This window comes from Thamnophis elegans, chromosome 2, assembly GCF_009769535.1.
Source record: "Thamnophis elegans isolate rThaEle1 chromosome 2, rThaEle1.pri, whole genome shotgun sequence".
Classification (NCBI taxonomy): Eukaryota; Metazoa; Chordata; class Lepidosauria; order Squamata; family Colubridae; genus Thamnophis; species Thamnophis elegans.
The window spans coordinates 155018611-155040201 of NC_045542.1; the positions used below are offsets into that span (position 1 = coordinate 155018611).

The window sequence follows — 21591 nt, forward strand, 5'->3', positions numbered from 1 at the left end:
GAACTGGGGCGTACTGGTTATATCCCATCACTGGTGTTCGTTATGTGTTTCCCTGTTTTGACTTCTGGACTTCCCTGCAATTTTCTTGGCAAGATTTTCAGAAATGCTTTGCCCTTGCTGTTTGCTTCCTCGGGCTGAGAGAGAGGGACTGGCTTTAAAACTCAACATCTCCTGGTGTCTCTAACCAGGTAGTCCTTGACTTACAACAGTTCATTTAGTGACCGTTCAAAGTTACAACGTCATGGAAAGAAGGGTTCTGGCTGCTGCCACTGCCGGTTCGCTCAGGGACGTGCTGCGTGCACGTTTGATGTGTTTTTTAGTACTGCACATGTGCGCATGCACAGTACTAAAAAAAAGCTGTGCATGTGGAGAAGCAAAAAACAAGATGGTGGCACCATAGGCGCCACCAACAGAACCAGTTCGAGGACATGGCAGGCCTAGTTACTACCTATTCGTCCGAACCGATCCGAACTGATAGGAACCTGTTCTGACCCCCCTCCGTCCGGTGAATCATGCCGACACAAGCTTACTGTTAGCCATGTTTTATTCACAGTAATTACTCACAGACAAGACTTTGGCAGCAACCCAGACTCCCACAGATAAGAGATATACACAAGAGCTTCTCCAGTTTAGTATAATGGTTGTGTCCTGCAAAAGGTCTCCTCCCAAAGTCTCTTCTTATATACTCTTTTGAGAGGAGCCAAATCACAACCACCTGGGCCTGATTATCTCTTATGAGTCTGTCTCCGTAATTGCTGCCTTCGCTTCTCCGCCTTTCTCTGTCGGGCATCAGGGACAAACTCCCTTTGATCTTCGCCACTGCTCCAGTGCCTGACGTCAGGGACAAACTCCCTTTGACTTTCACTACTGCTACATGCCTCAGGCTCCTCCTGATGGCCAACCAGCCTCTCTGGTCCCTGCTCAGAGTCTGAAACCTGCCCAGGGTCCTCCACATCTTCCAGAGCTGACTCATAGGGTCCCTCGCTATCGGAGTCCGTCGGCAGCTCCAAAGGCTCCTGCTGGGCCACAACAGGAACCCACCTTTGAAGTGGCCTATGATCATTGGTCACCCTTACAACTGTTGCAGCATCCCCATGGTCATGTCAGGTGATCGAAATTCAGACTGTTGGCCACTGTCTTGTATTTATGACGGCTGCAGTATCCCGAGATGATGTGATCACCTTTTGCAACCTTCTGACAAGAAAAGTCAATGGGTCAACAAGATTCACATAACAAACAAGTTACTAATTTAACAACTGCAGTGATTCACTTAACAACTGGGGCAAGAAAGGTTGTAAAATGGGTCAAAAGTCAATTAACAAATGCCTCGCATAGCAGCATAAATTTTGGGGGTCAATTTTCATCATACGTTGAGGACTACCTGTAAATCCAAATTGACCGGTTGACTCTCTCTCCCTCTCTCTTTCCCTCCCCCTCCCACTCTCCTCTCCTCCAAACTTAAGATACATGGACTTCAACTTCCAGAAATCTTCACCTAGCAAGGCTGGCAGAGGAATTCTGGGAGTTGAAGTCCTCGTATCTTAAAGTTGAGAAACACTGGGATAGAAGCTGTTCCAGAATGCGATATAGCCTCTCAGTTCCTCTAAGATATATATTTTCTCCTGCAGCAAAATTGGGAGCAAACAGAGGATCAAATGTCACTGCAATCGGGGATCGTATTTTTTAAGAGCTCTCGTAAAACACTGTAGTCATTTCCCCTGCAGGTTGGGAAACAAATTCAGCAAGGATTTATGTGACGGAAATCCAGAAGTGAGTAGAATATTTCAGAGCACAGATGGAGGAGGTGTTGTATTTGTGAAAGGCAGTTTATAGGGAATAAGGGAGAAAAAATGTTAGAAAAAAAAATTGCAACCGGCTAGCCTTCCCCATTCTGCCTGAGGATAGGAATGTTTTACCAAAGGGAACATTAAAGATGGTACATCCTGCCTCCCTTCCAAGATGGAATGATCCATTCCATCTCCTGAGAATTATGACACCTTTTGAAATTTATGGCTTTTTAACAAAATCAGGAAGATCTCAGGTCTGCTGTCTGCTACGAGCTGTTTCCTGACAGCTCCATTGATCTGATAAGTTTGCAAGGAAAAGCCGATCGGATTATTTGCAGGAAAAGTTAAGATGAAAACTATCAGGAACTACAATTAACGACTGTTTTTAGTATATAAATTCAGACATAACTGTTTTGAGACAATGAAATGCAAACATTCTGTCTGCTTTTCAAATATTGTTTTAAGCCATTGCTTGTTGGACCGTGGTTTATGGAATAAAATAAAAGGGTTATTTTTACCCAAAGACATAATCCAGACCTTAGAAATCATGACGAATGGTTGAGCCCATCGGGACAAGTCACAGGCAAACAAATCATGTTTTGATGCAATGTATTGAAAGAACCTGACCAGCATAGATATAAAAAGTTGCTTTGAGGTCACGGCATGTTTAAAAACATTCCCCATGGTTGATTCAGGGCTTTGAACTAAGTCTTTGTTTCCATAATCACAGATTATTCAATAAACTGCACTTGGCTGGGTTAGAACAACGTGTGAAGGCAAAAACACATTATTCCCATTAGGGTTTAATATATGTTGCAAAGTCTGCTGAGGCAATGTTTTGACATTATCAACGAGCTGGAGATGGGGCAGAAGAAAGAGCTAATTCCTTGTCGGAAATTATATTAACTGTCAAAAGGTGAATGCTGTTATACTCTTAGGAAGCAAAGGAGACCAGCTAAATCAGTGTTTTTCAAGTCAATTCCCCCGCCAAGTTTGAAAAGCACCAGGGGTGGGTTCCTGCCAGTTTTAACCTCTTCTATAGAAGAGGTTCCACAAATCTACAGTGCTGTTTAGAACCGGTTCCAGCTCCCTCCCCCCGCCCGTCCGCACATCATCAAGATGAAGAATGAGAGGAGGAATTCTGGGAGTTGAAGTCCACAAGTCTTAAAGCTGCCAAGTTTGAACACCCCTGGAGGTTTTTTCTAAAGGGTTAGGGGTGCAAGGGTCTTGTAACTTGACAGCTTTAAGACTTGTGTGCTTCAAATGCCAGAGTTTTTGAACCAACATGACTGGAGGAGGAATTCTGGGAGTTGAAGTCCACAAGACTTAAAGCTGTCAAGTTTGAACACTGCTGGAGGTTTTTTCTAAAGGGTTAGGGGTGCAAGGGTCTTGTAACTTGACAGCTTTAAGACTTGCGTGCTTCAAATGCCAGAGTTTCTGAGCCAACATTTTGGTTGCTAAGCAAGAGCGTTGTTAAGTGAGTTTCACCACATTTTACAAGTTGGCCACGTCCACCCAGTCACATGACTGACAAGCCACTCCCATTCAGTCACATGTCTGGCAAGCCACTCCCACAAAGCAGGCCACACCTACAGAAGAGGTTCTAAAAAAATTTTAAACCCACCACTGAAAAGCAGTGATTTAAATTAAGTTGCAAAATCGTTGCTTTGCAAAGCCCCAGATATTCCTAGAAGGAGATATTTCTTAGTAGCATGATAAGGTACAGTGATGGGTTGCCAATTTTTCCACTACCAGTTTAGACACGCTCCCACGCATGCGCAGAAGTCTCTGGGTGGGTGGGCAGAGACTCCTGCCGCCACTATTACTGGTTTGCCCAATCCATGCCGAACTGGCAGCAATCCACCTCTGATAAGGTGTAATTTTGTCAGCAAAATTTAGTGTGAAATCCATTTAAATATAGACAAATTAAGAAATGTAGTATTAAGGTAAAGGTTCATTCTTTGAGCTGGTGGGTTGGTTTCTGAACCTCTTGTTACCAGGCTAGGTAACATTATCAGCGGTGTTTAGGGGATGTCAGTGTCAGTGTTCTGCTTATAAGGGCTTCAGGTGTGGGTGTGTCAAGTGAGGGTCTTGTGATGAATCAGCTATGAGTGTCTGTTGTAGTTCTGGCTATAACTTTGGAGAGTTGTCCTCAGAATGATACTCAGCCACCCCTTGTGCATCCCAGTCTAGAAAAACTTGCTCATCTTGGATGTGAAGAATAGAAGGGATGCTTGAAGTGGCCTTCCAAGTATTAGCCTGCCATATTCATCAACTCCAAACCCAGGGGTGAAATCCTACCAATTTGGGCTGGTTCACCGGAACCAGTAGTTTAAAAATGTTTTAAAAAGTAAAAAAAAAAAAAAACTTCCGACGATCACATGGCACAGCTAATTGTCACACAGCTGATCATCGGAACTTTTAAAAAAAACTTTAAAAACCTTTTTTAACTACTGGTTTGGGAGAACCAGTAGTTAAAAACACTTTTAAAAGTTTTTTAAAAGTTCTGACGATCGCGCAGCACAGCTGATTGTTGCACAGCTGATTGTCGGAACATTTTTTTCTACCAGTTTGGGAAAACCGGCCCGAACTGGTAGCATTCCCCCCCCCCAGTCTAAGGCACCCTGTGTGGGCAAAGAACATGCTCACATTGCTACCGAACTGGTAGCAAAAGTAATTGGAGTTTACCCCTGCCCAAACCAGTATGGTCAATGGTCATATGAGACTGGAATTAGCTTTAGAATGATGTTTCCTAACCTTGGCAACTTTAAGATGCGTGGACTTCAACTCCCAGAGTTCCCAAGCCAGCAAAATCCCTCTAGTGCAGTACGGTGCATTTCAAACTTAGCAACTTATTAATATGTGTGGACTTCCAATTCCTAGAATTCTCTAACCGGCATGCTTGCTGGGGAATTCTGGGAGTTGAAGCCCACACACGTACTGTTATCAAGGTTGAGAAACATTGTTCCATATCATAAAAATTTGTGAGGATCTCTTATTCCTTACAGCAGTATTTTTCAAACCTGGTAACTTTAAGATGTGTGGACTTCAGCTCCCAGAATTCCTGTGGAAAAGGAATATATAATTTTTCTCTGCAGGGAAAAAAGTGGGTGTGATACAGCAACCTTCTCCAAGTGATCTTCTTGTCCAGTGAACTTGAGCTCCCAAAATCCACTGTAATGATGGCTGCTCTGCTGGGGAATTCTGGGAATCAAAGCCCATACAAGGTCAATTAAGAACCAGTGGTGGTGCAGTGGTTAGAATGCAGTATTGTAGGCTAATTCTGCTGACTGCCAGCAGTTCAATTCTCACCAGCTCAAGATTGATTCAGCTTCCCATCCTTCTGAAGTCTGTAAAATGAGGACCCAGACTGTTGAGGGCAATAGGCCGACTCTGTAAACTGCTCAGAGAGGGATGATAAACACTGTGAAGTGGTGTCTAAGTGCTATTGCTAATTGTATCTAGATAAATGAAGCAATGATGTGGAGTACAGTCTGGGCTGATCACATACTTAGCCAACTAGCTCCACCCTGTTAGGCAAATCCTAATATAAGACAAAATGAGACACGTTGCCCCAGGCAGGAAATTTTGGAGGTTACAGAAGACATTGATGCATTGACATTGATTCATTTGCAGAGTTTATGATCTGCTCCAGCAAGTTGACTCTGGCATATAATTCCCAAATCCATCACCTGGGTTCAAAATGGACAAGATAAATACGGTATAATATTCTTGTGCAGTTTTAATTTTCAAGAAGATTTAAACCATCTATAAATTGCAATAGAGAGGGAATAAATTCAAGATCGAAATAAAATTCTACTAGATAAAATTCTAGGGTAAGAACAGTTTCAAGAACAGATTCAATTTTTTTTACTATTGGTTCGGTGGGTGTGGCTTGGGGGGTGCGGCATGGCTTGGTGGGTATGGCTTGGTGGGCGTGGCTTGGTGGGCGTGGCAGGGGAAGGATACTGCAAAACCTCCATTCCCTCCCCACTCCAGGGGAAAGATACTGCAAAATCTCCATTTCCTCCCAATCAGCTGGAACTCGGGAGGCAGAGAATAGAAGAGGGCGGGGCCAGTCAGAGGTGGTATTTACCGGTTCTCTGAACTACTCAAAATTGCTGCTACCTGTTCTCCAGAACTGATCAGAACCTGCTGAATACCACCTGTTAGGAATATAATCTAACAGTTGGGTTGGCAATATATAAATCATGTAACAATGCTATACCTGTTTCTTTAAACATACTGTAAAATGTGATTGGTTGCTGGTTTCCTCAATCGGCCATAAGAGGGAGCCAGAATGACTGTTAGCTCCCTGTTTGTTAGATGCTGGGCTGATCTGATCTGAGTGTTTTGGAAGCTGGCTGTTAGAAAGTGCTGTGAGCTATTGTAAGTTTTGCAACTGCTAGCAAACTTTGAGTACTGAACTGATTATATGATACGAGACTATGTTATTTGGATTGTCCCTTAACTGAAAGACATTGATGACTGACTGTCTTATCCATGTATGACTTGGACTGTTTGATGGACTCTGATACCTCTATTTCCATGAAAGTAAAACCCTACTTAAACTGCAGTGTCTCTGTATGCTGGTTTGTGTGTTCTCCAACAACACTCTCACAATGCTTCTCTGAATGTACTCACTCTCCCAACAGGGAGCTTACCTAACACCACCTCTGGATAAAAAGTATATCAGAGCTCCTTTGGAGACTTCTGCTATGTTTTGTATCTCAGATGATGGTGTGAATATGTTGAAAGCTAACATTCCTACAAATAAACATGTTTAACCCGTTACTTTTTGTATGGGAGTGATATTGTTAACAGTGAAAATCGCACAAGGATTTTAAAGATACCCTGTAAATCAGAACTAAAAATCACAACCCAAGTAGCAATAGCATTTAGACTTACTGTATATACCGCTTCTCAGTGCTCTACAGCCCTCTCTAAGCGGTTTAAAGAGTCAACCTATTGCCCCCAACAATCTGGGTCCTCATTTTACCCGCCTCGGAAGGATGGAAGGCGGAGTCAACCTTGAGCCTGGTGGGACCCAAATTGTTCAAGGACTCAAGCAAGTGGGAACCTGCATAGAGGTCGGTGGTCCTCAACTTACAATATCACAATTGAGCCCAATGCTTCTGTTGCTAAGTGAGACCGTCAAGTGAGTTTTGTCCCATTTTATAACCTTTCTTGCCACGGCTGTCAAGTGATTCACTGCAGTTGTTAAGTTAGTGACGGGGTTGTTAAGTGAATCCTGCTTCCCCATTGAATTTGCTCGTCAGAAGGTCCCAAAGAGTGATCACGTGACCCCGGACCAGGGGTGGCATTCAAAAATTTTAGCAACCGGTTCTCTTCCCCGTTGCTGGGTGGGCATAGCCATAGTGGGCGAACCGGTTGAATCCTACCCCTACCCGGGACACTGCAACTATCATAAATATGAGCCACTTGCCAAGTGTCCAAATGTCGATCAAGGGCCCATGGGCTTTCTGCAACGGTTGTAAGTGTGGAAAACGGTCATAAGTCACTTTTTTCAATGCTGTTGGAACTTCGAACAGACACTGAATGAATAGCAATAGCAATAGCAATAGCAGTAGACTTATATACCGCTTCATAGGGCTTTCAGCCCTCTCTAAGCGGTTTACAGAGAGTCAGCATATTGCCCCCAACAATCCGGGTCCTCATTTTACCCACCTCGGAAGGATGGAAGGCTGAGTCAACCCTGAGCCGGTGAGATTTGAACCGCTGAACTGCTGATCTAGCAGTAGCCTGCAGTGCTGCATTTAACCACTGCGCCACCCAGGCTCTTTTGAAGCCTGGGGAGGGTGAAAAACTGGCCAATGGGCCTACCGCAAGTCCGGAGGCTTCAGTAGGGCCTACCCGCAGCACGGGGAGAGGGTTGTGCGTGCATGCACAGGGGGGGGGGAGAGCATTGCATTATGGGTGTGGGCATGTGCTCACGCCCTTTTGGCACCCAAGCAGAAAAACGTTCACCATCACGGGTATAGCCCTTATTGTCATTGTAGATTAAGTATACAATGAAATTGGTTTTAGCCTCGTTGGTGCAATCCATGACAAAAAATACAAACAACATAAATAGTATATTGTTTGTATAAACATTTACTATAAATAGTAAATCCCTATACAAGTAATTAAGGGAAAAGAAAGAAAGAAAGAAAGAAAAAAAGAAAGAAAGAAAGAAAGAAGAGAGAGAGAGAGAGAGAGAGAGAGAGAGAAAGAAAAAGTAGTCATACCTTTCTGCGTGTTTGTGTGTAGTGATTGTGGTTGTGTTTAAGAATCTGACAGCCCAGTGATAGAAACTATTTTTAAACCGATTTGTTCGGCTGGCTATGCTTCAATGTCTTCTGCCCGATGGTAGATGTACAAAGGGACACTGACCAGGGTGTGAATCATCTCTGAGTATCTTCCTTACTCTGCTAAAGCAGCGAGACCTGGTGATGTCATACAGTGGCAACCATCGGTTTCTTGTGCCAAATTGATCACTCTGTGTAGCGCCTTCCTGTCCGCAGCGGTTAAACCAGCGTGCCATACTGTTATACTATAGGTGAGGACACTTTCTATCTTGGACTGATAGAAAGAGGCAGAAGTGGTATTCAGCAGGTTCTGACCAGTTCTGGAGAACCCGTAGTGGAAATTTTGAGTAGTTTGGAGAACCGGTAAACACCACCTCTGGCTGGCCCCGCCCTCTTCTATTATTTGCCTCCCGAGTCCCAGCTGATTGGGAGGAAATGGAAATTTTGCAGTATCCTTCCCCTGTCACACCCACCAAGCCACCCACCCACCAAGCCACGCCCACAGAACCAGTAGTAAAAAAAATTGAATCCCACCACTGGAAAGCGGTCATCAACATGGGAAGGAGATAGCCTCTTGAACAACAGATTTGAATTACGTTCTCTCTCTGTCTTTCTAGCTGCCTACCTATCACATATACTTTGTGGATAGAGGCTGCAGATAGCTATCAAAGGATCGGGGCCCTTTTGGAAGTCTCACCTGACTGCAATGAGAGTTTGGGGGCACAAACTAGGTTTCAGAAAAGCTTATGAACATTGCAGCCAAGGAAACAAGTGGTGATGGAGCTGGTAACCCGGGGATCTGTGGGGAGAAAGTTAAAAAGCGTTGAAAGGCAAAAGCGGCTCGGAGTAAGCAATATTATTTTTATCTAAGTCGAATTGAGGAATCCTCTCTTCTGTGCCCGGCAATGGCGTCTCTGTTCGTTTGCTGTATTTTCCAGAACTTGTTCGGAACTATTTCTCTTCCCACAAGAGATGACTGTGGTAAAGCCAGATTGCACAAAGCAGTTTTTAGTGGGTTTCAGCTAAAAGGGGGAGGGAAGGCAAAGAAAGATTTTTAAAAAAGGAAAAGAGAGGGCGGGGGGGGGGGGGGCTGGGCTGTTTCTTCAGCGAAAACTTTTCTTTGCAAGACACAATGTGAAATTGGAAGTTTGACATTTGCATTGTGACAAAAGGGTTTCTCTTTTAGCGTCCTCTGAAGTCGGGTCTCACAACTCAGTCTCGCTCATATAAACAACATTTCTCCAACCCTTTGAGAGAGAAGATTTTCTTCTCCCAGGCTCTGGGCCTTTTGAGTCTCACTCTGTACTGTCCAAAATGGGATCCATTCTTTGAAGTCACCATAGTATTTAGATGTTCAAGGGATGAATCCTGATGTCCATCCCTCAATACTCTTCTCCAGAGACAAGCTTCCTAGCCAGATATCACAACCTTGTGTCATGGGGTTCTTGTGGTAGATTTGGATCCCCGCTGGTCTTAAACAAATGCTGTGAAGTATGAGAAGGCACCAGAGTGCTTTCAGATAGCACATAGCAGCCATTTGAGGAGAAACCCACATTAGTGGCCTTCAGAGTGCTTCTTGGTCCCAACCCTTAACTTGGGCTTTCTTTCTTTCTTTCTTTCTTTCTTTCTTTCTTTCTTTCTTTCTTTCTTTCTTTCTTTCTTTCTTTCTTTCTTCCTTCCTTCCTTCCTTCCTTCCTTCCTTCCTTCCTTCCTTCCTTCCTTCCCTTTCTCCTCTTCCTCCTCCTCCTCCTCCTCCTCCTCCTCCGGGGTCAGCCTTCATCTTTTGTCCACACCAGCTTTCTGCACCTATAAGCCTATTGACTTTGCTTGCTCAACGGCACACATATTAAAATTGGAACGATGCAGGAAAGATTAGCAGGGATCGGAGCGAGTGACAATAAGCCCCTAGGAGCAACAGATGCAGAGCCAGGCAGCAGAGGGATTCTGTGCTTTTAGCTTCTTTGTCTCAAAGACCGATTTGGCGTGTTTGAAGGTTGGTTAGATTGAAAATCTTGGGTGTTTAGTACTTCCTTCCTCTTTTGATCCAGTCTCCTTTCTCTGCTAACTTTCACCGCTCATCTAAGCTACCTATCTGATTGATGGAGAGAGCTTGTGAAAGATCTTATCTGTCAATAGACTTGAGTTAGGCTTTTTCCTAACTAAGATGGATCTTAGTTTTTTTTCTACAAGCACCAGCCTCAAGAATACTTTCTTACAAGTCTTTTTCTCTCTACACATTCTTCATCCAGAGTGAGATGATCTGTAATCATATTTATGTATTTATGTATGTATTTATGTATGTGTGTATTTTATTTATTTTATTTATTTTATTTATTTTATTTATTTTATTTATTTTATTTATTTTATTTATTTTATTTATTTTACTTATTTTATTTTATTTATTTTATTTATTTTATTTATTTTATTTATTTTATTTATTTTATTTATTTTATTTATTTTATTATTTATTTTATTATTGTTATTTATTTTATTATATTTTATTTTATTTATTTTATTATTTTATTTTATTATTTTATTCTATTTTATTTCATTATTTCATCATTTTATCATTTTATCATTTTTTATCATTTTATCATTTTATCATTTTATCATTTTATCATTTTATCATTTTATCATTTCATCATTTCATCATTTTATCATCATTTTATCATTTTATCATTTTATCATCATTTTATCATCATTTTATCATCATTTTATCATCATTTTATCATCATTTTATCATTTTATCATCATTTTATCATCATTTTATCATCATTTTATCATCATTTTATCATTTTATCATTTTATCATTTTATCATTTTATCATTTTATCATTTTATCATTTTATCATTTTATCATTTTATCATTTTATTTTATCATTTTATTTTATTTTATTTATATTTTAGGCAGATGAAGTTACGCAATGAGCAATGAAACATCTCAGATTAACAAATTATGGTCCAGTTGCCATTATTTAAACTTTTAAATACTTCTGGCCTGGATGATTGAGTCTTCATTAATATATTGCAATACATTTTGGGGAGAAACCCCTGCAGTTGGTACATTTCAACAACTCTCTAACTCTCTGCCTAAATGATTTTTTTTATTTAGACAGATGAAGTTGCTTGGATGAGCAGTGAAACATCTCAGATTAACAAATTATGTTCCAGTCGCCATGATTTAACTTTTTAGATACTTTTCACCTGGATGATGTGAGTCTTCATTGACATATTGCAATACATTTTGAGGAAAAACCCCTGCAGTTGGTATGGCGAGAATTGGTACATTCCAACAACTCTCTAACTCTCTGCCCATCTTTTTTTAAATTTAATTTTGACTGATGAAGTTGTTTGGATGAGCAACAAAACGCCTTAAATCATTGGTTCTCAACCTGTGGGTCGGGATCCCTTTGGGGGTCGAATGACCCTTTCACAAGGGTTGCCTAAGACCATCGGAAAACACATATTTTCGGTGGTTTTAGGAACCAAGACACTAATTTTATGGTTATGGGTCACCACAACATGTGGAACTGTATTAAAGGGTTGTGGCATTGGGAAGGTTGAGAACCACTGCCTTAAATTAATAAATTTTGGTCCAGTTGCCATGTGTTAATCTTTTAGATATGGTTGCTTTCTTATGTCTTTCATCTTGTTTTTCTGTTAAAAATTCCATATTTAAAAAAAACCCACAGAATAGATTAGCGCAATTACTTTAGGAATATGTCTCTGTTGTTTTGCTAGAGATGTGGTTTTTGACATGTCTGCAGTAACATTGGCAAGGAACTCTATCATCAGACTATTATCTTCCTGGAAGAGAAGGACTGTTTCCTCCATATTCTTAAGCCAACATCTTTTAATTAGTTCCAAAATTTGTATTTGGCTGCATTCTGAAAGTACCGGAAAATGTTTGTTTTTTTTTGCTACAGCCCTTAACTGATAAAGCACGATAATGACCATTTTGAAGCCGATTAACCCAATCAGCCCTGTTCATTCTCAGCTGCCAATGTGGCATAGATATTAAACCTACGGTTTACAGGCAAGTGTAACAGGGGCAGAATGTTTAAAGAAGGAATGAAAATAATTGCAGAATAAGGATCCGGATAAGTGAAAGCTCTTTTTAGTTTAAAGCAATCTGTTTTTATATAAACTGAAAGCAAATCCCACTTCTTACTACCACCGATGATATTGCCTAGTTTGGATAATGAAACATCTGCAAGAAAACAAGCAAGCCAGAGAGCATCAGGGATTCCTCATTTTAATCCTGAGTTACAAATATTAGTCTCTTTTCAATCTTTTGGAGAATTGGAGGTCATTTAACATCCTTGAATAAGTGCTCAGATTTTAAAAGCCCCTCTTTTTTTTAAAGAAAAGGAATGGAAGAAGGAGGCTTTAGAGGGATAACTCAAGGGTGAAATTCAAAATTTTCCCCTACCAGTTCTGTGGGCGTGGCTTGGTGGGCGTGGCATGGCATGGTGGTGGGATCATGTGATGGAGTGAGTTGGCCATCAAGGAAGCACTGCAGAGCCAGGCCCTTCATACCCTCATCCAGCCTGCTGAAATTCGCTGCGCCAGGGCAAGATTCAGGAATGATTCCACTGCTGAGGAGGAGAAAAACCACGGGGGACGTAGCTAGGTGAGAAGTGAAGGAAGGCTCACAAGGCAGAGATCAGCTGGGCCGCCTGGTCGCAGCAAGCGAAGGAACTAGGGAGCAACAGCAACTATGCCTCGAGCGTGACTCTTGGCAGGCGAGACGCGAAAAGGCGTGAGGGGGAGGGGCAGGAAGGGGAGTGGCCAGTCAGTGGTGCGATTTACCGGTTCTCCGAACTGTGGATAATTGCCGCCACCAATTTTATAGAACCTGTCCGAACCTGCTGAATTTCACCGCTAGGATAGCTGTTTCTATTCTGCTCTTCATTTTATTTATTTATTATTTTATTTAGTTTGTCAAACATGTACAAAATAACATGTGTAAGTATAAACATGGACATGAACAAGGGAAATGAGTACAAATAAATGGGGACAGTAGGACAGGGGTGGAAGGCACACTGAGGCGCATATGCATGCTGCCTTTACAGACTTCTTGGGAATGGGGTGGCAGTTTATGGTTGAAGCTGTGGGGGTTAGAAAATATAACAACAGAGTCAGGTACAGCATTCCAGGCGTTGATCACTCTGTTAACCCAGACCTTTGAAAAGCAGAATTATTGCACCATCTGAATTGTCAGCGTGATTTTGGGGTACACATGGGTTGCTGGGGGCCATATAGGAGCTTCCCCTCCCTATTTTTAAATTATCAGGATTATTGTTGAAGTGATAATGTGCACTAATGTGGATCAGAAATAACAGAGACGCATAGGATGAATGCATAGCACAGGTAATCCTTGAATTACGGCCAATTGTTCAATGGCCGTTTGAAGCTACTATGGCCTTGGAAAGGGTGCTTTATGCTGTCCCCTCCCATGGTCACATGACCATGTTTCGGATGCTTGGCAACTTACTTGCATTTATGACCAGTTGCTACATCCCATCACTTGATCAAAATTTGTGGCTATTTTTCTGCTTTTGGCCATCACCTCCCCCCCACCCACCAAATCCTATTCAGGAGAATGGAGCTGGCTTGATTTGTGACTCCAACAACTTACAGCCAAAATTCCTGTCCCTTGTGGGAAAATCTTCCCTTGGGGGGAAAATTGTTATGCTTTGGTAAGGCCACACTTGGAATACTGCATTCAATTTTGTTCACCATAATGTAGAAAAGATGTGGCGACTCAAGAAAGAGTGCAGAGAAGAGCAACAAAGATGATTAGGGGACTGGAGGCTAAAACCCATGAAGAACGGTTGCAGGAACTGGATATGTCTAGTTTAATGAAAAAAAGGACTAGGGGAGACATGATAGCAGTCTTCCAATATCTCAGGGGTTGCCACAAAGAAGAGGGAGTCAAGCTATTCTCCAAAGCACCTGAGGGTAGGACAAGAAGCAATGGGTGGAAACTAATCAAGGAGAGAAGCAACTTAGAACTAAAGGAGAAATTTTCTGACAGTTAGAACAATTAATCAGTGGAACAACTTGCCTCCAGCAGTTATGAATGCTACAACACTAAGTTTTTAAGAAGAGATTGGATAACCATTTGTCTGAAATGGTACAGATCCTGCCTAAGCAGGGTGTTGGACTAGAAGACCTACAAGGTCCCTTCCAACTCTGTTATTCTATTCTATCTTTATGAAGACATCAATGAGAGTGATAATATATTCATGTTAAAAAGCACAGGTACATGCTTAGACACACATTTTTTTCTCATTTGTATTTTTTAAACTAATATTTTGTTTAAATTGTTTAGTGCAATAGTGCTTATGGTATAGCTGTACTTCATGTTTATTTTGCCAGCCACAAAGAGCGCAGAGGACGCTGTCCCAACCACAGTGAATTTTATGCCTCGATATCGTTTCTTTTTGCAGGAATGTTAAACTGTGTAAAAAAAAACAACTCCTATATGAACCATGAAGGATCATATCTTTCCAGACCTGTGTTTTTCCCCCCTTCCCAAATATGAAGTTGTTTTTCTTGGCAAGCAACGTTCTAGGGCGGAGTCGGACTGATTCTGGTTTGTGGGCCTAAATATGGTTTGTAAAGCTGTTTTCCCCGAGACCCTCTCCCGTTCCCCAAACCCACCCTCTCGGGTTGGAACATCAACTTGGTTCGTCCCACGACTTTGGAATTGGTGGCTGGAGATATTTCCAAGTCTCTTGTGGACATCACCACCACCAAAGTGAAAATGTTGCTTTTAGCTCAAAGGGACATTCTAGCTGACCTGCAGATTCGTACTTTTTCAAGGTATAAGACGCACCGGAGTATAAGATGCACCAGGATTCTGAAGAGGTAAATTTAAAAAAAAATGTTTTTCAACTCTGCAGATCTCCTAAACCCTCTGCATGCCTCATTTTTGGTGAAAAAAATGGGGCATGCCGAGAGTTTGAGAGGCCTGCAAAGTGCTCCTGGGGGCTGGAGGGGGGAGAAGAGCAAAACAATGGCCCATTTTTCGTGAGAATGGTCCCGTTTTCTGCCAAAAAGAAGGCATGCATAGCCTTTAGGAGGCTTGTAGAGTGCTCCTGTGGGCTGGGGGTGGGGGACGAGCAAAAACCGACCCATTTTTTGCTCATTTCTGCCCTCCCCAGCACCCAAGAGAACTCTGAAAGCCTCCTAAAGGCTCTGCATGGCCATTTTGGTGAAGGGGGGGGAGGGGTTTTGGGAGACCAAAAATGCTCTATTCATTTTATAAGATGCACCCAGATTTTCTTTTTTTGGGGGGGGAGGTGCATCTTATACTCCGAAAAATACGGGAGCTTCTCCCAATGGTGGCCTTCTAGGTGGGATAAATAGACCACAACAGGAATTGTGATACTAGTACAGGTAGTCCTCGACTTACAACAGTTTGCTTAACAACCGTTCAAAGTTACAACAGCACTGAAAAAATGGGCTAATGCATATTTTTCACTCTTATGACTGTTGCAGCATCCTCGTGGTCACGTGATCAAAATTCAGACATTTGGCAACTGGCTGGTATTCATGACGGTTGCAGTGCCCTTGGGTCACACGATTTCCATTTTGCGACCTCCTGACAAGCAACGTCAATGGGGAAGCCAGATTTACTTAACAACCAGGTTACTAACTTAGCAACCGCAGTGATTCACTTAGCAACGGGGCAAGAAAGGTGGTAAAGTGGGGAAGAACTCATTAACTTAACATTTAACATATACATGAAACCGCTGGGCGAGATCATTCGGAGGCACGGGATAAAATACCATCAGTATGCGGACGATACACAGTTGTATCTGTCCGCCCCGTGCCAACTCAATGAAGCGGTGGAAGTGATGAACCGGGGCCTTGAGGCTGTCAAAGACTGGATGAGAGCTAACAAACTGGTGCTCAACCCGGAAAAGACCGAGTGGCTGTTCTGTTTTCCTCCCAATAATTTGGCTAATGTTCCATCAATCAGGCTGGGGGGACAAAATTTATACCCCTCAGACAGGGTCCGCAACTTGGGAGTCCTCCTGGACCCACAGCTGAGTTTTGACCATCATTTGTCAGCTGTGACCAGGGGGGCATTTGCTCAGGTTCGCCTGATGCACCAGTTGCGGCCCTACCTGAACCGGGAGGCACTCACAACAGTCACTTGAGCCCTTGTGATCTCCAGGCTGGAATACTGCAACGTGCTCTACATGGGGCTGCCCTTGAAGAGCATCCGGCGACTTCAGCTAGTCCAGAATGCGGCCGCGCGAGTGATCGTGGGCGCACCACGGTTCGCCCACATAACACCGATCCTCCGTGAGCTGCGCTGGCTACCTGTTGATCTCCGGGTGCACTTCAAGGTCCTACTTACCACTCACAAAGCGCTCCATGGTAGTGGATCTGGCTATTTGAGAGACCGCCTTCTGCCAATTACCTCCCTGCGTCCCATCAGATCGCACAGGGTAGGCCTCCTCCGAATTCCATCCGCCAGTCAGTGCCGACTGGCGACTACGCGGAGGAGAGCCTTCTCAGTTGCAGCTCCGACGCTATGGAACAATCTCCCCGTGGAGATCCGCACCCTCACCACCGCCCAGGCCTTCCGCACGGCCCTTAAGATCTGGCTATCCCGTCAGGCCTGGGGATAAAAAATCTTAGTTCGTCCCTTCCCGAATGATGAATGAATGTTGTGCTCTATTTTTAATATTATGTATTGTCTTATGTTTTTTGTCTTTGTACCCCCTTCCCCGTGTTTTGTAAGCCGCCCTGAGTCCCCTCAGGGAAAAGGGCGGCCTATAAATTATAATAAACATTCCAAACATTCCAAACATTTATCTGGCTTAACATTATCTTGCTTGAGCAAGGGGTTGGATTAAATGACAAGGAAGTTTGTAGGGCTAACTTATAGATGATTCAGGAAATACACATCTGGAGACAGTCTTGGATAAAATTTCCCTTCCATCTCTACCTTTTCAGCCTTGGGAACAGAGGTGGTATTCAGCCAGAAATTTTGAGTAGTCTGGAGAACCGGCAAATACCACCTCTGGCTGGCCCCGCCCCCATCTATTCTCTGTCTCCTGAGTCCCAGCTGATTGGCGTCCCACCTGATCGGCTGGGTCGTCTTCTGTTGCCCTTCCAGAATGGAGCTGGAAAGCAGGTTAGTGGGGTGAGGAGGGAATGGGAATTTTACAGTATCCTTCCCCCAGGAGTTGGGTGGAAATGGGGAGGTTACAGTATCCTTTCCCCAGGAGTTGGGTGGAAATGAGGAGGTTACAATATCCTTCCTCCAGAAGTTGGGTGAAAATGGGGAGGTTACAATATCCTTCCCCTGCCACAACCACCAAGCCACACCCACCCAGCCATGACATGCCCACAGAACCAGTAGTAAAAAAAACTTTGAATCCCACCACTTCTTGGGATACAAGAAAGCTGCCACTACAGGAGTATCAGAGTGGCAGAATCCTTGCAGAATCAAGAATTAACAAATGGCAAGAGGAAACAAAATGAAAGTAAACTATTTTATTGCATGAAAAAGTAGTGCAAAACAGTGCCAACTCATTGTAAGACTCACCTATTTGGTCAAACGTAGTCTAGATACATTGGATTATGAATTCCTAAGTCCTAACCAGCATGGCTAAGCAGATTACTTGAAAAGATAGCTGAGTTTTGGATGGGGGTTGGTGGTGTTACACAGCACCGAGACAGTTGCTGCCTTGGGAGATGACTGAAAACTTTGGTTTATGAACTTGCAAACCCTGAGAATTTTTGTACAGTATTTTTTTATTAGGACTTATCAAAATTCAGCTTCTCCAGAAACCAACAAAAAGTCTTTTGAATGTGAGAGAATGCGGAATCGAGAGGTCTGTCCAGCCAAACAGAAAGTTGAATACATAGTGATAAATCCCCGGGAAACCCAAAATTAGGAGAGTGGAAAGGGGGAGGGAGGGCTCCTTATTTTTAGCAATGACATATCCTTGTTTTATTTGGTTAATTTTTTCCGCCAAGAAAAAGTGAGTTCAGAAAAGAATTCATTCTCGGATGGAAAGCACTTTGGATTATAAATAATCAATTCAGTGGAGGGCTTTGGCTAGGGAAAAAAATAACACTGAAATTGACCCACATCAGAACAAAAATTGATTGTCTTGGTAAGGCACACGTGGCCAGTTTTGGTTGCTACAATATTTTAAAAAAAGATGCAGAGACAATGCGGAGAAGAGAGATAATTAGGGGGGCCCGGAGGTTAAAAGATATGAAGAACGGTTGCAGGAATTGGAAATGTCTAGTCTGATGAAAAGAAAGACTAGGGGTGGCATGATAGCAGTCTTCCAATATCTAAGAGGCCGCCATAACGAAGATGGCGTTCACCCTACTCTTCAAAGCAACTGAAGGCATAACCAAGGAATGAACCAACCTAGAAATAAGGAGACATTTCCTGACAATTGGAACAATTAAACAGTGGAAAAACTTGCCTCCAGAAATTGTGGGTGCTCCATCACTGGAGGTTTTAAAGAAAAGACTGGACAGCCATTGGTGTGAAATGCTACAGGATCTCCTGCTTGAGCAGGGGGTTGGACTAGAAGACCTCCAAGGTCCCTCCCAATTCTATTATTCTGGTTTGATGCTGATAGACTCTTCTTGTGTCTTCAGATCCTCTAATCACAAAGTGTTAAGTGACATCACAACACAGCGTTCAAGAGGAGGTTTTCAGCCAGGGGGTATTCCATAAAAAAGCTGCAGTTCCTGGTGCATCAGGTTAGTCAAAGGCCCAAGGGGGTTATTTGGCTCAGATGCGGCAGCCATTTATGACAAAGGAGGTGGTGAAAGACTCAAGGTGACTGCAAGTGTTGCGATACTGGGTGGCTTTACAACGCCGAACATCCGGTAGCTCTTCTATCCAGGAATTCTTATCCAGCAGGTACTGGGGGCTACAGAAAGAAAGAACATTGAGTTACAGGTCTGGCATGACACTCCATCCCCAAAAGGCCAGAGAAGCAGCATTGAGTCCCTGATTATCAGACCCCAGATAAAATGGGTGGGACATGTCATCAGAACGGATGACCACCATATGCCTTGCCAGTTGCTCTACAGCAGAGGCATCAAATACAAGGCCCGTGGGCCAAATTCGGCCCACAATGTGGTCAGATCTGGTCCATGGGGCCATCCTGGAAAATGTAAGGGGCCAGCCCGCATCACTTCGACCCGGTCTACCCAATGAAAAGAGGAAACAGTTTGGAGAGTGGCATCAAGCTGGCCATGCCCACCCAGTTGGCCACACCCAGTGAGTGGCATCAAGCTGGCCACGCCCACCCCATTGGCCACATCCACTCAGTCGGCCACGCCTGGCCGGGCCTCCGAGCAGCGATGGTATTCAGCAGGTTCTGACCAGTTCTAGAGAACCGGTAGTAAACATTTTTTTGAATCTCACCACTGCCCCCGAGGTCAACCACAGCCCCGATGCAGCCCTCAATGACATTGAGTTTGACACCCCTGCTCTACAGTGTTCTGGAGTCTAGGGAAGTGACCTTCAGGTGGAGCACAACGAGCGCTCGGAAGACGTGTGAAAGAAACCCTTTGCTACTGAGATATCCAGCCAAGGGAATGAGAACCCACTGGCGAGTTGTACGCTATGAAGCTTCCACACACTTTGAGGTCAGGGGCTACCTAAACTGATAGAAAACTGTGAGTGGCATCATAGAATAACACCCACCGTTACTACAATGGTCTTCAAGTGCCCCCCATTGGCTAGATTCTGTGCAGAGCCACTTTTGTGTCCACAAATGAACTGCATAACATTATTCGTCTTCAAAGCTATTTATGTCTGTCTGTCTGCTTGTCTGTCTGTCTGTCGGTCCGTCCGCCCATCCCTCCATCCATCTGTATCTATCTATCTATCTATCTATCTATCTATCTATCTATCTATCTATCTATCTATCTATCTATCATCTATCTATCTATCTATCTATCTATCTATCTATCTATCTATCTATCTATCTATCTATCTATCATCTATCTATCTATCACCAATCTCTCTCTAAACATCTAAATAATCTATCATCTCTCTCTCCATCCATCCATCCATCATTCTAGCATTCCTCTATCTAGTTAATCTACAGAAGTGGGGTATCAGAAATCAGTGTAGTTTTCCTTATTATTACTGCCTTTTTCCTTTTCTATTTTTAAGGTGTTTTAATTTTTGGTAAATTTGCTTTGTCTCATTTCCTCAATATATAAACATAACCACACAAGAGTAAGAGCACAACAACGATCTTAATATTATGTCATCGGTTCAAGACTGTCACTATTATTATGTAACAATTCTTTGATTTGAAGTTTTATTGTTCTTACAATACAGTACAATAGCAGAGTTGGAAGGGACCTTGGAGGTCTTCTAGTCCAACCCCCTGCCTAGGCAGGAAACCCTATACCGTTCCAGACAAATGGCTATCCAACATCTTCTTAAAGACTTCCAGTGCTGGGGCATTCACAACTTCTGGAGGGAAGCTGTCCCACTGATTAATTGTTCTAACTGTCAGGAAATTTCTCCTCAGTTCTAAGTTGCTTCTCTCCTTGGTTAGTTTCCACCCATTGCTTCTTGTTCTACCTTCTTGTTATACTTAACTGTATTTAAGTACCATGAGCAGACATGTATAGCAGTAATGGTATCCTATTATCTTCACTAACGGTTCGGGAGTGGGAACGCACACGCAAAAGGTCCGTAATGATGTCTGCGTGGGTGGGCGGAGTCTCGTGCCGTCGCCACTACCAGTTTTCTCGAACCAGTGCAAACCGCCAGCATACCACCTCTGATGTCAAGGCCCTCTAACTCAGTGGTGGGTTGAAGGCGGTATGCCCCGGTACGGGCGTACTGGAGCCTGTCCGGAGCACCAGATACCGTTCTGGTACGGTGCTGCGGAGGGCCCGCCCGCCTGCCCGAGCTCCTTACTGGTCTTTTAAGGCTTCGGCGCTTCGGCGGACACGCACGGCGCGTACAGCACCTGCGCGACGCTCCACTGAGCAGCTGGAATGGAATCTGGAACCCACCACTGCTCTAACTGCACACTTCTGCATTTGCTCCTCCTGTCTTTCTAACAACACACTACACACAGAATTTCCCTTTCTTGTTTTCCAACTTACCGGTTATCTGAATCACGAGTTTCCCCGTCACGTCCCATCAACAAATATTCTTTGCCTGCAGCCAAGCGGGTCTTGCAAGCTTCCCGAACTACAAAGCGACGGATCTGGCCAACTTCAATTCTGGAGTCCGTAGCTACAGAGAGAAAGAAATCTAAGGCTGAAAAATCTGGGAGGGGGAGGCGGGGGATGAAGGCATCTAACAAGGTGGTGTGCTTTTTCACCGGCTCTGTTTCTACAGATGGTCCTTGACTTATGACTGCAATTGAGCCCAAAATTTCTGTTGCGAAGCGAGACAGTTGTTAAGTGAGTTTTCCCCATTTTACGACCTTTCTTGCCACAGTTGTTAAGTCAATCGCGGGG

The 21591-nt window shown here is 43.4% G+C and overlaps 1 protein-coding gene across 1 annotated transcript in view; it reads right to left on the bottom strand.

Annotated features, from left to right (window-relative positions):
• Positions 1-18710: 18710 nt before the first annotated feature.
• The window catches only part of LOC116504233 (complement C4-like), a 90114-nt gene continuing 87233 nt past the window's right edge, over positions 18711-21591 (bottom strand). Inside the window, 2 exon segments of the mRNA XM_032211124.1 lie at positions 18711-19022; positions 21232-21364. Of these exon segments, the coding sequence (XP_032067015.1) occupies positions 18881-19022; positions 21232-21364 (275 nt within the window). The 3' untranslated portion in view covers positions 18711-18880.